We start from the raw sequence: 17110 nt of genomic DNA on the forward strand, positions 1-17110 counted from the left end.
AAAAACAAATACGACCAAGTGACGAAAATCACTATCTGGTTTAGACTTGGATTTTTTCTAAAAGTCGAGGAGCCTGTAATTAATTTTAGTTTGTTTTATTACTTTTAAATGTCAGTTGAAAATTATGTACTACTGTGGAATGTTATGACCAATAAATTGGGAAAAAAATGTGGTCAGCGCGACGGACTGTCAATCCTGAGGGCCCGGGTTCGATTCCCGGCTGGGTCGGAGATTTTCTCCGCTCAGGGACTGGGTGCTGTGTTGTCCTAATCACCATCATTTCATCCCCATCGACGCGCAAGTCGCCGAAGTGGCGTCAAATCGAAAGACTTGAACCAGGCAAGTGGTCTACCCGACGGGAGGCCCTCGTCACACGCCATTGTTATTATTATTATTACTTTTCGAGAAAAGCACCAAAGGATGGACGCACTGTTTTATTTGCCTACTAAATATTTTGATTCCATGTATCTTGAAACAAAAGGAGTCAAAATTATTCAATCTTTATACGATATTCATGTTTGTTTCAGGAAGTAGTAAGAATAAAAAACCGAAAATCTGTTAATTCAGAAGCCAGTTATATTAAGCGGTTTTAACACTCAGGTTGAAGTAGCCTCGGAAAAAAATAACTATATAACTGGAAACCGAATGTTTCAGTGATAACCGCCATCCCTATCACTACTTAATATGGAGGTGGTGTATATCAATCATCGTTTAAATAGGTAGCTGAAATATTTAAACAGACAGTACAACACAATGTGTTAGGTGTTTCACGATGACTGCACAATAGGGTTACACAGGCTGGATAATGACTTTATCTCAGCAGTATTTGATTGTTTCGCTACATATGTAATGACTGTGGAGCATAAGTTCAAGAAAGTATTCTAATAGCTAAAATTAAGAACTCGACATTGATGCACCAGTCAAACAAGTACTCAAGATAATGTAAGTCCACTGTGAATTTTATGTTCTTAGACAATCTAAATTGCACTTTATAAGTAATAAAAATTAGTTGATCGCATAACTTCTGCGCTTTTATTTAACCAAAGAATTACTTTTGATGCAAGTACAGATTACATGAACAGATATATACAAGTATTGTTGTTATTTTGTGCTCAATAGAACGTTCTTCATCAAGATCAAAGGTAAGCGTTTCCTGCTGTTACTGATAAATGCGAAAGCTGTTTATCAGTAAACTCATTTTACGTAAGTTTGGCGAAGTACTGAAGCGACGTTTTCGGTATATTTTCGTTTTGCGTTTTTTTTATTTTACCTATTTGTTGAGGAAATTGTACTTCCTAGCGTTGTGTGATAAAACTGTATTGTTTTCTTTATTTTTACTACAACATCCCTCTGTTTCACGTTAGAAATCAACAGTTTTCGAATAAAACCCGAAATTAACATCGCCAAGTTCAATTTTGCTATGAATAATGCTTATTTTTGAGTAACAGGCAGGAGGACAGCGATGTAGGACATAAGTGTTTCGTAGGTTACGCAGCCTTTCATGTATCCTCACTCAGTTTCTAGACGGCTTACCGCTTCCGGTTTTTAGGGGAATCCAGTAAGACACTGATCGCATACACTTACTTTACTTTTTCGTGTCCGGAGATTTGTTTCAAAGCCTTTCAGCCCAATGTCGGGCCAAGTCCAATGTTTCTCTCTTCTCAAGCCATAGTTCGTCAAGGGTACACCTTGTGGGGCAGATGGAACACTGTAGAAGGTGTTCCATATCATGAACTTCACCACAGTCGCATTTTTTGTCTCCTTCGTCCTTGAAGCCCCATTTGACGAGGTTTGCTTTAACTGGTGCTACACCTTTTCTGATGCGGTTCAGTGTTCTCCAAATCTTCCAGCTTGATGTACTGCCGCTGGGCATTTCTCGTGAGACAGGGTAGTCCTTCGAAGGCTCATTCACTTCACTAGTGAGAAATCTCTTGCGGGATTTAAGTCTCCTACGTCCACATAAAGAACCATGCAGCGGGTGGCGCTCGTTAAAATCTGTTTAAATTTTTCTGCATGTTCGTGCGCAATTCTTCGGGATTCAGGAGATGATACGCATACAAAAACGTATCGTTGGCGCACGTTGACTTAAACATGTAAAGATGCGCGTGTGGACACCCAAAACCGCACGTCGTCGCAACTGGCGCGCTTAGAAATGAAAGTTGAAGCTAGGTCTACTTACTTGCGCATGTTGGCTTCCCCGCACAACTTTTTCATCGTCTTCGCAAGACGGCTTTTCATGGCGAATGGCTTACTGTCTGTTTTCGTCTGTTCGAGAGTTGACATCCTGCAGATTTAGTTGCCGAGGTCTGAAATACAATGGCAGTGACAAAAAAAGTGGCCATTACAGTATACTGCGCAATTTCTGGAACTCTGTGAAGAACTTTTAATGCCTCATGCATTGCATCCATTAATTCGGACATGAACTTGGAAATTGGAGGTTTAGTAGGTTTAGGGATGCGTTAAGTATGTTGCAGTGAAGCAAATGAATCGCCTGAAGCAAGACAACTGTAGACGAGCAGGAATAGCATCCCGCAGTAGAGAATTTTTCCTCTGGGTATAAGTGTCTACGAGTCTCAGTAAATGTTCAAAACGTGTGTTCAATTAAAAATGCTTCGTCCTCATTTTCCAACTCAGTAATTAGCGTTATAGATGTTCGTAACTCATTTCATCTCATAATCCCTATTCAAGCGTTATGTAACTTTTTGAATTGCAATGCTGTTTTCATTCAGTTGGTGCCATGTCGAAAAGGTAAACCGGACTTGCTTGGACTGAAAATTTTCATGCCCATGTGAATGGTCACTGGCGCAGGTAAATGTCAATTGGCGAACTTAAACATGCCCATGTGAACACCACTTAAAGAAAGCGATAGTTACGAGGTAACACCTGATAGGTACGCAACACACATAACATACAGGTAATGCAGGTATGGCCTTAACGGGCCAAAGCTACTAGGAAAACTACCATAGTCTATGCTTGCTTGTAGTCGTCTTTGGTAGTTTTAAACCTTTGGTAAAAATATTTCTCCATAACTACATAAAATGCAACAAGGCATCGTCACGATTGACATTTAAGCAGACTGTAGACTGCTACAGGGTAGCAATTATTGAATTGTATGAAACAAAATGGTCGTAACTCCCGAACGATTTGCGTTAGCATGTTCAAAGTGCACGGTTGGCCGCGGGGTATGATGGGAATTAGTATGTGAATATCGTTTGGTTTAGCGACGAAGCCCATTTTCATTTGGATGAGTTCATCAATAAGCAAAATTGGCGCATTTGGGGGGCAGAGAATCCGCATTTCGCGACCGAGAAGTCTCTTCACCCTCAACGGGTGACTGTGCCGTGCAGTGTCCAGTCACGGAATAGTCGGTGCGATATTCCGTGATGACACGATGACTACCGAATGGTATGTGAAGGTTTTGAAAGATGATTTCATCCTCATTATGGAGAGGCACTCTGATTTCGACAAGATGTGGTTCATGGGAGACGGATCTCGATCCCATCGAAGCGGGAGAGTGTTTGAAGTCCTGGAGGAGCACTTTAGTGACCGCTTTCTGGTCCTAGGGTACCCAGATTCGCCGCCATATTCTCCGGATCTGAACACAAGCGTCTCCTGTTTGTGGGATATATTATGGACAAGGTGTACAGCAATAACCTCAAAATAATTGCTGAGCTGAGAACAGCCATTCAGGAGGACAGCGACAGCATTGATGTTCCGGTACTTGCCGGTGGGTCAAGCAGAATTTCGCTATTCGTCCGCGCCGCATCATCGCCAGTGGTGGCGGGCATATCAAACTTTTTGTAAAATGTTAACTTTCACGACAGGAATTCTCACTATCAATAAAATATTCCGGGCAATTAGGCCTTGGTCTATGAGATCTGACTTCAAAACCTGATGTTTCGTTCCCATTTGCGAAGGACATTTTCAAGGGGGATCCGAGTCACACCTGGCTCGCTACTGAATCGGACGTTGAAAAAAGCTACGATCCACCTTGAAAATGTCCTGTGCAGATGGGGAGGAAACGTCGTGTTTTGAAGTGAAATGCCTTAGACCACGGCATAATTTCCCTGAATATGTTATTAATCGAGGCATATCAAACATCATATCCTAAATCCGAATATCTGCAGTGACGTTTACATGTTGAAATGTGTGGACGCCGTAGTTTGCAACTAATTTACATGTTTTTTTTATATGCACTACCGGCCATTAAAATTGCTACACCACGAAGATGACGTGCTACAGACGCGAAATTTAACCACCAGGAAGAAGATGCTGTAATATGCAAATGATTAGCTTTTCAGACCATTCACACAAGGTTGGCGCCGGTGGCGACACCTACAACGTGCTGACATGAGGTAAGTTTCCAACCCATTTCTCATACACAAATAGCAGTTGACCGGCGTTGCCTGGTGAAACGTTATTGTGATGCCTCGTGTAAGGAGGAGAAATGCGTACCATCACGTTACCGACTTTGATAAAGGTCGGATTGTAGCCTATCGCGATTGCGGTTTATCGTGTCGTGACATTACTGCTCGCGTTGGTCGAGATCCAATGACTGTTAACAGAATACGGAATCGGTGGATTCAGAAGGGTAATACGGAACGCCGTGCTGGATCCCAACGGCCTCGTATCACCAGCAGTCCAGATGACAGGCACCTTATCCGCATGGCTGTAACGGATCGTGCAGCCACGTCTCGATCCCTGAGTCAACAGATGGGGACGTATGCAAGACAACAACCATCTGCACGAACAGTTCGACGAGGTTTGCAGCAGCATGAACTATCAGCTCGGAGACCACGGCTGCGATTACTCTTGACGCTGCGTCACAGACAGGAGCGCCTGCGATGGTGTACTCAACGACGAACCTGGGTGCACGAATGCCAAAACGTCATTTTTTCGGATGAATCTAGATTCTGTTTACAGCATCATGATGGTCGCATCCGTGTTTGGCGACATCGCGGTGAACGCACATTGGAAGCGTGTATTCATCACCGGCATACTGTCGTATCACCCGGCATGATGGTATGGGGTGGCAATGGTTACACGTCTCGGTCACCTCTTGTTTGCATTGACGGCACTTTGAACAGTGGACAGTACAATTCAGATGTGTTACGACCCCTCATTCGATCCCTGCGAAACCCTACATTTCAGCAGGATAATGCACGACCGCATGTTGCAGGTTCTGTACGGGACTTTCTGGATAGAAAAAATGTTCGACTGCTGCCCTGGCTAGCACATTTTTCATATTTGTCACCAATTGAAAACGCCTGGTCAATGGTGGCCGGGCAAGTGACTCGTGACAGTACGGCAGTCACTATTCTTGATGAAATGTGTTATCATGTTGAAGCTGCATGGGCAGTACGTCATCCAAGCTCTGTTTGAGTCAATGCCCAGGCGTATCAAGGCCGTTATTACGGCCAGAGGTGGTTGTTCTGGGTACTGATTTGTCAGGATCTATGCACCGAAATTGCGTGAAAATGTAATGACGTGTCAGTTGTAGTATAATATATTTGTCCAATGAATACCCGTTTATCGTGTCATTTCTTCTTGGTGTAGCAACTTTAATGGCCAGTAGTGTACTTCAATAATTGTCACCATGTAGGAAGTAGGTAATGGCTGAGTACGTGTTTGACGAGTGCGGACGGTGTGGTTTTGGCAGTACGTGGACCTGGACGAGTTCCTGTCGGAGAACGGCATCCCGGTGGAGGGCCTGCCGGGCACGCAGCACCTGAAGCAGGCGCAGCAGCAGCAGGCGCAGCCGCCGGCGCCGCCGCAGCAGGCGCTGCCGGCGCCGCCCGCGACGCCCGCGCCGCACCACGCGCCGCAGCACCCGCTGGCGCACCCGCACCCCCACCCACACCAGCACGCGCACCCCGCGGCCGCGCCCGTCGTCGCCGTCGCGCCCGGCCCGGGGCCCGCGGCCACGCTCGACCTGGTGGCCAAGCGCGAGCGCTCGCCCAGCCCCTGCGAGCCGCGCACGCCCGACACCGAGCCGCTCAACCCGCCGTCGCCGGCCGACTCCAGTAAGCACCGCACCACGCGAACGACTTTCTTGTGCCACTACTACACTGAGGTGACCAAAGCCATGGGATAGCTACAAGCACATATACAGATGGCGGTAGTACCGCGTACACAAGGTATAAAAGAGCAGTGCATTGGCGGAGCTGCACGTCTGCACCCCTCCACCATCCTCCACACCTATAACCTCATCCGCCCTATCCTCTGCTATACCCACCCTGCATCGATCTCCACCCGCCGGCCGGAGTGGCCCAGCGGTTCTAGGCGCTACAGTTTGGAGCCGCGTGACGGTTACAGTCGCAAAAAAAAGGTTCAAATGGCTCTGAGCACTATGGGACTTAACATCTGTGGTCATCAGTCCCCTAGAATTTAGAACTACTTAAACCTAACTAACCTAAGGACAGCACACACATCCATGCCCGAGGCAGGATTTGAACCTGCGACCGTAGCGGTCACGCGGTTCTAGACTGAAGCGCCTAGAACCGCACGGCCACATTGGCCGGGCGCTATAGTCGCAGGTTCGAATCCTGCCTCAGGCATGGATGTGTGTGATGTCCTTCGCTTAGTTAGGTTTAAGTGGTTCTAAGTTCTAGGGAACTGATGACATCAGAAGTTAAGTCCCATAGTGCTCAGAACCATTTGAACCATTTGATCTCCACCCCTCCAACTTTTTACAAATCCCTTCAAATCCTAGGACGCCATGTGCTCCACCTCGCGTATCGCATCCGTCTCCCCTCCCCCACACGAATCCTGTGTGACCTTATTCTGTTCCCGCACCTCCTCCTTCTCCTCAAACAAATACGGATCCTCTACACCCCCCGTAAACTTGATCCCCCTCACCCGCTTGTCTCTCCCATCCTTTCCCACACCCATCCACTGCCGCGCCTGTATTCCCACGTCCCACCTGGTCTCACACTCTCCACTCTCCATACCCTCGCCCAAGGTGGCTTCCACCAACTCCCCCTCCCTGACGAAGCCCTCATCCCCTCCATCTACCCCTCCTACCAACTTTGATCCTCCCCTTCCACACCCTGTGTTTTTTCCTTAGGGCACCTTCTCACCCTTCTTTCCCTCCTCCCGGGCTTCCGCTACCTTCTTTCCTCCCCCTCCCATCTCCTCTGCCACTGGCATCTACACCCTCCCCCACCTTTTCCCGTTTGGCAGGTCCGCAGACTCGTACACGTAAAGTGAAATTTCGCGCACCGGAGATCATTGTCAGTGTGCCATCGTGTTGGTGATTCAGCGTTTCGTCATTCGTCCTCCTTCGTTCACGTGTGCCGTTTCTGTCATCTCTGTTAGTGCCCGAGTGCTGAACGTTTTTCTTTGGCGCCGCACTTGTGAACAACTTCATGCATTTAAGAACCTTCAACATCGTAGCGTGTCACCAATCGTTGGTTAATATATTGAAAAACTAGAAACCCGCCTCGATTGCGGAAGAAGCACCTAGTGTTAACCTAGATTTCGGCGTAGATAACTACACCTTCTCCAAAACAATAAAACCTACAAGCGCCTAAGAAGACCTTTGTCAATGATTAAAAGAACACCATAGCTATAGATTTATAAACGAAAAAAAGGAAAACACAAACAGTACATATGTGCAAAGTCTAAACCATTACTTAACTTAATGCTGTAACCGGCCTATGTTCGAACATAGGCCAGTGTGAGGTGGAGGTTACACCACTATGTTAAGTAACGGTTTAGACTTTGTACATCTGTACTGTTTGTGTTTTCCTTTTTTCTTTTATAAATCTATAGCTACGGTGTTCTTTTAATCATTGACAAAGGTCTTCTTAGGCACTTGTGGGTTTTATTGTTCTGAAGAAGGTGTAATTATCTACGCCGAAACCTAGGTTAACACTAGGTGCTTCTTTCGCAATCGAGGCGGGCTTCTAGTTTTTCAATATACTTCATGTATTCTTAAATTTATGTGTCTACTGTTGTCTATCCACCGTGTTGTTTCGTTTTTCGATGTCTCCACTTGTAATAAAGGTATTATCTATGGCCGAAGAGCGTCGTACTATTTCCGCTGCCGGCCTACCTTTATACAAGGTGTCAAAATAACAATAAAGGAAAAAAAAGCGGAACTGCCATTTGTAGTCAGGTGATTGATGTGAAAAGGTTTCCAACGTGATTACAGTCGCACGACGGGAGTTGACAATTTGAGTGCGATGTGGTAGCTGGAGCTAGATGCATGGGTCATTCCGTTTCGGAAATTGTTACGGAATTCAAAATTCCAAGAGCCACAGTGTCGAGAGAGTGCCGAGAAAACCGAATTTCAGTCATTACCTCTTACCACGGACAATGCAGTGGCCGACGGCCTTCACTTAACGACTGAGAGCAGCGGCGTTTGCGTACAGGTGTCGCCAACAGACAACACTGCGTGAAATAACTGCAGAAATCAATGAGGGGACGTGTTGATGGGCTGTGGCAGCAGGCGATCGACGCGGGTGCCATTGCTAACAACACGATGTCGCCTGGAGCGCCTCTCCTGGGCTCCTGACCATATCGGTTCGACACAAGCCGACTGGAATTTCGTGGCCCGGTCAGATGAGACCCGACTTCAGTTGGTGAGAGCTGAAAGTACGCTTCGACTGTGGCGCAGACCCCACGAAGCCATGGACTCGAGTTGTCAACAAGGCACCTTAAAAGCTGGTGGTAGCTCAATAATGGTGTAGGCTGTGTTTACCTGGAATGGACTGTGTTCCGGCCTATCAACAAGCGCCGGCACGAAGGTGCACACCAGAGAAGGCTGTGAGACGACATCAGCCAATAGCCCAGTGACTAATATAACCGCCGTTCCTGCCAGTCTCTGCGGCATTAGCAGAGCACTATGAAGCTTGTATTCAATCGATTCTGATCTGCGCAGCTGGTTTTGTCCTCTTGATGGTATGAGTAAGGGAAACATATCATACCCAAATTAATTCTCAAAGCGGACAGCCAGGAAGGGCCCACACACACACATATATAATATAATAAATGTATGACACTTTTGTGAGACCCAGTTGAAATTTTACAATTGATACGACGCCCTTGTATACCCTAATTTGATAGCAAACATTCGTGCAGTAGCCGTCTGCGGACATGAAATGAGGAAGAACAAAATAAAATGAAAACAATAATTGGATTTCGAACACAGGGCGCAAAAGCATGAAGCCGCCATGCTACCAACTGTGCCAAAGTTTCAACAAAGCTAGTTACGCCTGAAAGGCATATAAAATGTCTCAAAAATTTTGACTGTCATTTTCTTCAGAAACGGTCGTGTATCCATGAGTAAGCTGAGACACTTGTTCGTTTTTCTGTTTGCCCCTCTTCCGCTGAAAGAAGGGAAAGGGTTGTGGCATCTGCCGTGTTCGCCTTGGGAGAGTCGCTTATTAGAAGTTGGAAATGTAAAGCCCGTCGTCTCATCCATAACACAACGAGGATGTGCTAAAAACGTAGAACGCAGTAAATAGCGCCTTTTTGCTGTATCCTTTGTATCTTGTTTTCTCGCAAAGTGGCAAATAACAACGAAAATTATTTCTCTCGTCCAATCTTTCATACTTTTTAACTGTTGCAATAATTTTCGTTAAAATATTTTATCTATTTACGTTATTATTTTTGTGTAACGTAAGTTTTTTCTTTGTGAAATGCAAATAACTTTTTGCTTCAGTTATTCACCTCTCTTTTAGGAAACGCTAGTAGGAATTAACTTTTAATAGTGAATCGAAAACAAAGCAAACAACATAATAAAGATTAAGAAGACACGAAACCACAAAATAATTCTATAGTAGTATTGAGCTCTAGCAGAATAGGTTATAACTTCCGATGTTAGACACCGCCAGTCCCTCATCTCTGGGCATGCGCAGCTGCACCACCCTCGGAAATTTAAGATTTCCGCACAATCTATGGATCACAGACGTCGCACTCGCGCCGTGGTTGTTTACTGATTTACATGAAGGTACGATAGGCCCACGCACTTCGAGTAGTCGATTTGACACACTACTTATATTTCATTATTATATGAATTTCTCTGGCCCCCTATGCTAGTAAATATTTGAAAAAAGGCAAGTAGTTCTGAAGAGACCAAGATGAACCGTATATTCAAAGTATGGTGTCACTGGTGGGCTAAGAACTTATTTACAACAACCCTAAATAACTCTTGATCTCTGGCTCCCACATTTTCTGAGTCCGTTACCCCTAACAGTAATCAGATATTAGCTGGTATCTGCTCCTCCTCCCCCCCCCCCCCCCCCCCCCCCAATCACCATCAACTTTAGCACCTGACTAAGCTTTAGAATGAAAAAGAATTTCCTTTGAACACTTTTATTTGTAAAAATGATGGAAATAAGTGATATTTATTTTTTGTAGGTCTTTTATTAAATCACAAAGTAATGAGTCGATGAGATGACTTCTACTGCTGCTTACTTCTAAGAACTTTTTCTTATATCCACACTGAGGGTAGACACTTGTTACAGATTATGCTTCCTCTGCACCACTTCCCCTTCCCCTCCCCCCCTCCCCCTACACCCCCTTGTAAAATCAACCAAGTTAACATGAGTACACTATTTTTATTATTTGTAAATCATCTCTCAACTGACACAAATTAGATGATTGCAGGCTTGCAATGTTTCGTGCCTGATCATAACCACTAAGTAATAATAATAATAATATGTAGGACCTACAATAATATTGGGCAATTACGTAGTTACTGTTGTGTTGTGCTGTCAGTTAGTTTGTTTAATCGCTTTACAGTTCAGTCATCCTGCACACAGTTTTAATCTACCAAGAAGTCTCCCATATGAGCTTGATTAATCACATGCAACAAATTAGCAATGTACGATGATATGGCTGGGTTACATTTGTCTGTGTATTAATCGCAATTGTGTGTAGTTTGTTTCATTTTGCTAAGCTGACCTAGAGTAAGTACTTTACATTAGAATTAGTGGGTATTGGTTGGTTGGTTTGTTTGGGGAAGGAGACCAGACAGCGAGGTCATCGGTCTCATCGGATTAGGGAAGGACGGGGAAGGAAGTCAGCCGTGCCCTTTGAAAGGAACCATCCCGGCATTTGCCTGGAGCGATTTAGGGAAATCACAGAAAACCTAAATCGGGATGGCCGGATGCGGGATTGAACCGTCGTCCTGCCGAATGCGAGTCCAGTGTCTAACCACTGCGCCACCTCGCTCGCTCGGTTTAGTGGGTATTCAGGGAGCACAAAATACTCTGAAGAGTGAAATTGAAGCCAGAGGTACCACTCACATTTAGAAGGAATTCAAACATGAAAACAATGACACTCAGATTTTGGTGTAATTAGCATTTTGAAGCTTGTGATGTGGAAATACAAAATCATGGAAAATTTGTAGAAACAATTGCGGTACACAGGGCAGTCGCCAATTTGGTCACTTACATAACTATCTTCCATAATTTTAGTTTGTTAGTTTAAGATATTATTGTTTAAAAGTTAAGCGTCAGCATGTTACTAATATTTTATGCAATTCAAACTTTTAGTTTTGTCCTCAGCACTGTCCCTGGCGTCATCTGGTCGTGATTTCGATCCTCGGACGAGAGCCTTTTCGGACGAAGAGCTGAAACCACAACCAATGATCAAGAAGTCCAGAAAGCAGGTACCTGTAAACATGTGCATTTTTAATAACAAATTACTTTTCTGTTGTGTCAAAACTATGCACTGTTGTTCGAATGCTCTTAATTTTTAAGACCAAATGAGAAACAGGAAAGTCCTCGTAGGACAATGTTGCAAATTGTTAAACTTTTTAAGTTAGCCCCTAGATGCATCTTAGTACAATAGTAATGAAGTCTCTTACAATTGGCAGTTAAATAGAGTTTTGGTTTGTCCCATTAGTTGAAATGAGACTTTTGGTGAGGCAGCAGGTCCTTTTCTCCTTTCTCTTCTGTGCCTCATTCAGATGATGCAGATACACGAAAGCACTACACAAGAAGAAAACAGTGTCATATGAGCTTTATACACTTATATTTTACCTTTTTTACAAAATAAAAAAGCACTATAAGAATCTTTTCTCATTGTGCATTATAGAAAGATGCACCAGTACACTTGGAGAAAACAGACAGACACAAAACTGGTAAATAGAGTGCCAAATAGAATGACATAGACATTGAGAAGGCTTACAGTAAATAATTCTATTTCTTTTAATAACTTTACTTATGTCTTGACCACACTTTTATTTTTCATCAACATTCCACACTGATGAAAAATAAAAAGACATAAGTAAAGTCATTAAAAGGGCATCCAGATGCCCGTCTCTTCTCGTAGCATCTTCGTGCAAATTGCAGCTAATTCTATTTCTCTTCCATCATAGGTACATTCAACAGAAGTAATTTAAGTAAAAACCACATTGCAAGTGGAACAATATCAAGACACATTGCAGATCTTTTTGGGCACATTGCCAACATAAAAGGAGATATGACTAGATGTTATTAATTTTGTGCATCGATAATTGCATTAACTGGTATGCACTTGTGGGTGACAGGATTTTTTCTTCATAGTGACAGAACAAATAACAGTCCATTATTATACTGCTACACTGAATGTTAAAGTGGTATCAAGTGACTGAAAATAGAGCATTAATTCATTTCTAAGCAAATAGTTTTCCAAGGAGAACCTAAATATAATTTTTTTTTTCATTTGAGAAAACTATTAAATTATGAGACAGAACTTCTGGTGGTTCTTATCTTCAGGAGACAAAATATTGAGTATTAATTATAGATACATACAAAAGAAAAGTGTATGACACTGTCCTAGCTTTCGGGACTATTAGTTTCTTCCTCAGGGAAGAGAGAGGAACTGGAGGAATAGGTCACACAGACTTCAAGGTGAGTGACATTCACCTATAGTGAGGTGAAAGTGTACCTCATAAGTGCACACAGACGCTTTCACAACTAATTCAGGGGATCTACTTTAGCTTGTGTTTGTAAATTTGTGGTTTCTCAAGAACAACCTCCAACTTTTATGGAAGGCCATAGAAACTGTATGTTCCATAGTGCTGCATATTATGTAAATAGTATTTGAGGGTAAGTTTACAACACAAAGATAATTTATCTGTCTTGTGTTCACAGAATGGATAGTACCGTTCATTTTAATGATTTTAATGAATGCCAGGGACAGTTCCCCATCTTATTAAATAGAGACCTGTTGTTGCAGTCTTCCGTCCAAAGACTGGTTTGATGCAACTCTCCAGGCTACTGTATCCTGTGCAGTACCCCTCATCTCTGAGCAACTACTGCATCCAACGTCCTTCTGCATCTGCTTACTGTATAAATATCTTGGTCTCTCTCAAGGATTTTTACCCGCCACACTTTTGTCCAGTACTAAGTTGGTGATCGCTAGTTACCCTCATCTCCAAGTAACTACTACAACCTACGTGCTTCTGAATCTGCGTACGATATAAATACCTTGGTCTTCCTCTAGGATTTTTCTCTCCTCCCCCCCCCCCCCTCCCTTCGCGCGCGCGCTCACACACACACACACACACACACACACACACTCTCTCTCTCTCTCTCTCTCTCTCTCTCTCTCTCTCTCTCTCTCTCTCTCTCTCTCTCTCTCTCTAGTACTAAGCTGATGATCCCTTGATGTCTCAGATTATGTCCTACCAACCGATTCCGTCTTCTAGCCATGTTGTACCACAAATTTCTTTGCTCCCCAATTCTGTACAATACTTCCTCAATAGTTATTTGATCTCTTCCCACCTAATCTTCAGCATTCTTCTGTAGCACCACAATTCAAAAGCTTTTGTTCTATTTTTGTCTAAACTGTTTATTGCCCATGTTTCATTTCTGTACATAGCTACACTCCATACAAATACTTTCAGAAAAGACTTCGTAAAACTTATACTTGATGAACACATTTCTCTTGTTTAGAAATGGTTTTCTCGCCACTGTCACTCTACATTTTATATCCTCTCTACTTTGGCCATTATCAGTTATTTTGCTACCCAAGTAGCAAAACTCATCTTCTACTTTACGTTTCTTGTTTCCTAACATAATTGCCTCAGCATTGACTGATTTAACTTGACTACATTCCATCATCCTAGTTTTGCTTTTGTTGATGTTCATATTACAAACTCCTTTCAAGACCCTGTCCATTCCATTCAAATACTCTTCAACACCTTTGCTATCTTTGAGAGAATTACAATGTGATCAACAGACCTCAAAGATTTTATTTTTTCTCTCTGGACTGTAGTTCATACTACAGATTTTCCTTTTGTTTCCTTTACTGCTTGCTCACTGTACAGATTGAATAACATGGGGGAGAGGCTCCAACCCTGTCTCACTCTATTGTTAACCACTGTTTCCCTACCACGCCCTTCGACTCTTGTAACTACCATCTGGTTTCTGTACAAATTGTAAATTGCCTTACACTCCCTGTATTTTACCCCTGCTACCCTCATAACTTTGAAGAGAGTATTCCAGTCAAAGCTTTCCCTACATCTACAATTGCTATCAATGTAGGTTTGCCTTTCCTTAACCTGTCTTCTATGATAAGTCTTAGAGTCAGTATTGCCTCACTTGTTCTACATTTCACTGTATTTCTGTGGAATTGGGATTATTATATTCTTCTTGAACTCTGAGGGTATTTTGCCTGTTTCATATATCTTTGAAATTAATAAGTTAGTAGCATGAGTGGCTCACTTTCTGTTGCCCTGGCTTGTCCCAAAATATGGTCCCACGTAACATCAAGGAATGAAAGAATGAAAAGTAAACAGGTTTCATCATGCTAGAGGTGTGAACTGTGATGAATATTCTCAAATTAAATGTAATGTTCAGTTTCTGCAGGAAGTCATAAATATTTGCTTTCCACAGGAGCTTCCCATTCTATCCTCAAGTCCAGAATATGGTGTCTTCTGTTTTACTAATTGTAGGACAGCAGAATGTTTGTGTGAACATGACCGTGTATAATAAATATAATATATGTATTTTATATCAATTGAAAGTTACCTATTAAATGAGAATTTGGAGCTGTATCTCTCCTTAAAATACAGTGCATTTTCTGTGCAGAGTCTATAAGACTTTGTCCTGTGCTCTTCCTCTCCTCTTTTGACACTGTCTGCCTCCCATTTACTGCTAGGTAGCACAAAGGGTCCACAAAGTCATCAAATAAAGCATATAACTTCCCAGTAGTTTACAAAGGCAAGCCTTAGTCATTAGTTTATCCTCTGGTGCCTTCTTATTTCCATTACATCTTTTATATATTACCCAGTGTACAACTCTCAATTATCATATGGTTTGCACTGTAAGTCCCCAGTCTCAGTATGAGAGTTTAGAAGTGGCTATGCACACTGTTTATATGCTCTTTCCATTTCACCTAGATGATCACAGTGGTTGCCAACTATCATAATTTAAAATTGTTCACTGTAAAGACAAGAGACATCTACCTTTGTAAATAACTGTTTTCACAAAAAGTAAAGATTACTTTTTCAGAAAATTATGCAAGCCATTCAAAGTAATGTATCTTGATGTAAAATCTGTCACCACTACATAACAAATGATTCAGCAGCCACTTATTTCCAACTACAGACTCTCCTCCTTACAACCGCTTCTAAGCCATATTTTCTCTCCTTCATCCTAGACCAATAACATGTTTCTCAACCCACCTTACTGTTTGCTTAAAAAGAAAATTCCCTTATGTCTTACTGGAGTACTTAACATAACAAGAACCTTCCACAAAGGAAAATAATTGTTAGCACATGTGTCAGTGGTAAATACTATTGTATTCTTGAAGCTTTTCTGACATAAAAACTGCATGGAAGGTTCTCTGACATTGTGTCAGACAGTGTTATGGAAACTGCAATGATTTGAGCAATATAGCTGCTTGTTATCTTTAGGTACAATTGTAGGAAGACGTAACAGCTCGCCAATTCACAGCCATTGGTGAGCCACTACAGCTCTGCACATTTGCATCAGAAGATTACAAGTGGCCACCTCATTAAGATATTGTGGAGTTAAACACCACACCATCCCATCCAACACCCAAGCACCTCTCAAGCACCATTGTACCTCTTTTAGAAAATATGGGTTACTTGACAAATTTTGAGTAGTTTCCATCTCACAGTCACTGCATCCATCCAGAGATCCAAACATTTCTGGGTTTTTGTGTTTTACATTCTCACTTGACCTTATATTCACAGGAGCTTCAGTGAGAACCAGTAGAGAAACTTTTAGATGTAAATTTCCAAATCCTGAGCATCAAAGTCCACTGTACCAAGTGCTACTAACATTATTTTATTCTTTTAGCTGACACATGTAAGGATAGTACTGACAGTGTTGTAAATTTGAGTGCTTGTTCTAACATATGCAAACAAGGTAGAGTTCAACTTATTTGGGCAATAAGTTTCTGCAGTGCTGCAGAGGGGATAGTTCAATATGTCATTTGCTAACTTCGATTTTTTATTTTTGGCTGTAATGTAAAAATACCTACAATGCACTTTTTAATATTATCGTTTTTGGTCCCAGGCCAATCTCTCTGTCGGCTGGTGTGCAATGACTACATATAATAAAATTCTCTGTCAGAAATTTTGTATCCCAGATTACAGAAGGTCGGAAAGCATATATAAAGGAGTAGTAGTTAATAATAGGTCTTACTTTTAATCTTCATATGTTTCTAATTCTTTATATAATATCTACTGACAACTTGTTCCTTCAGGGTGTGTATACTGTTATAAGAAACCCTGGAGTAAGCAGTTCAGGTAAAGAGGAGTGGGTACCACTGAAAAGAGCGTATTCAGATGCTAGATATCCACTGATATCAGTGGGTTGGATAAATACTCTCATTTTCTAATTTGTCTAATAAGTGGGGTCTGCTGCATACATGATAAAAATTTCATTCTTTATTAGTGTGCAGTTAATGATATCCTTGTAACACATCACACATTTTCTTTTTACAGTCTCTGTATGCCAACCACTAACTGTAGGTGCATAGAACCTGTAAATAGCCCACCCAATTACCAGATTCTAATGATTGTTTAAAATCAATGTTATAATTGAAAAGTTTCTTAAAAACCAAAAGACACAACTTACTTATAAAAATTCAGTTTTTTTTCTTTCTGTTTACAAACACCTCTTATGTTGGCTTCTATCAG

General features: G+C 42.3%; 1 protein-coding gene across 3 annotated transcripts in view; it reads left to right on the top strand.

Annotated features, from left to right (window-relative positions):
* LOC126268064 (hepatic leukemia factor-like) overlaps window positions 1-17110 on the top strand; it is a 574619-nt gene that overhangs the window by 547845 nt on the left and 9664 nt on the right. For 2 of the 3 annotated variants that reach the window (XM_049973499.1, XM_049973501.1), the window contains 2 exons: window positions 5660-6023; window positions 11505-11620. In XM_049973499.1, the coding sequence (XP_049829456.1) occupies window positions 5660-6023; window positions 11505-11620 (480 nt within the window). The remainder of the gene's footprint in view (window positions 1-5659; window positions 6024-11504; window positions 11621-17110) is intronic. The other variant, XM_049973500.1, reaches the window with a different exon arrangement.

Source organism: Schistocerca gregaria, chromosome 4 (assembly GCF_023897955.1).
Source record: "Schistocerca gregaria isolate iqSchGreg1 chromosome 4, iqSchGreg1.2, whole genome shotgun sequence".
Lineage (NCBI taxonomy): Eukaryota > Metazoa > Arthropoda > Insecta > Orthoptera > Acrididae > Schistocerca > Schistocerca gregaria.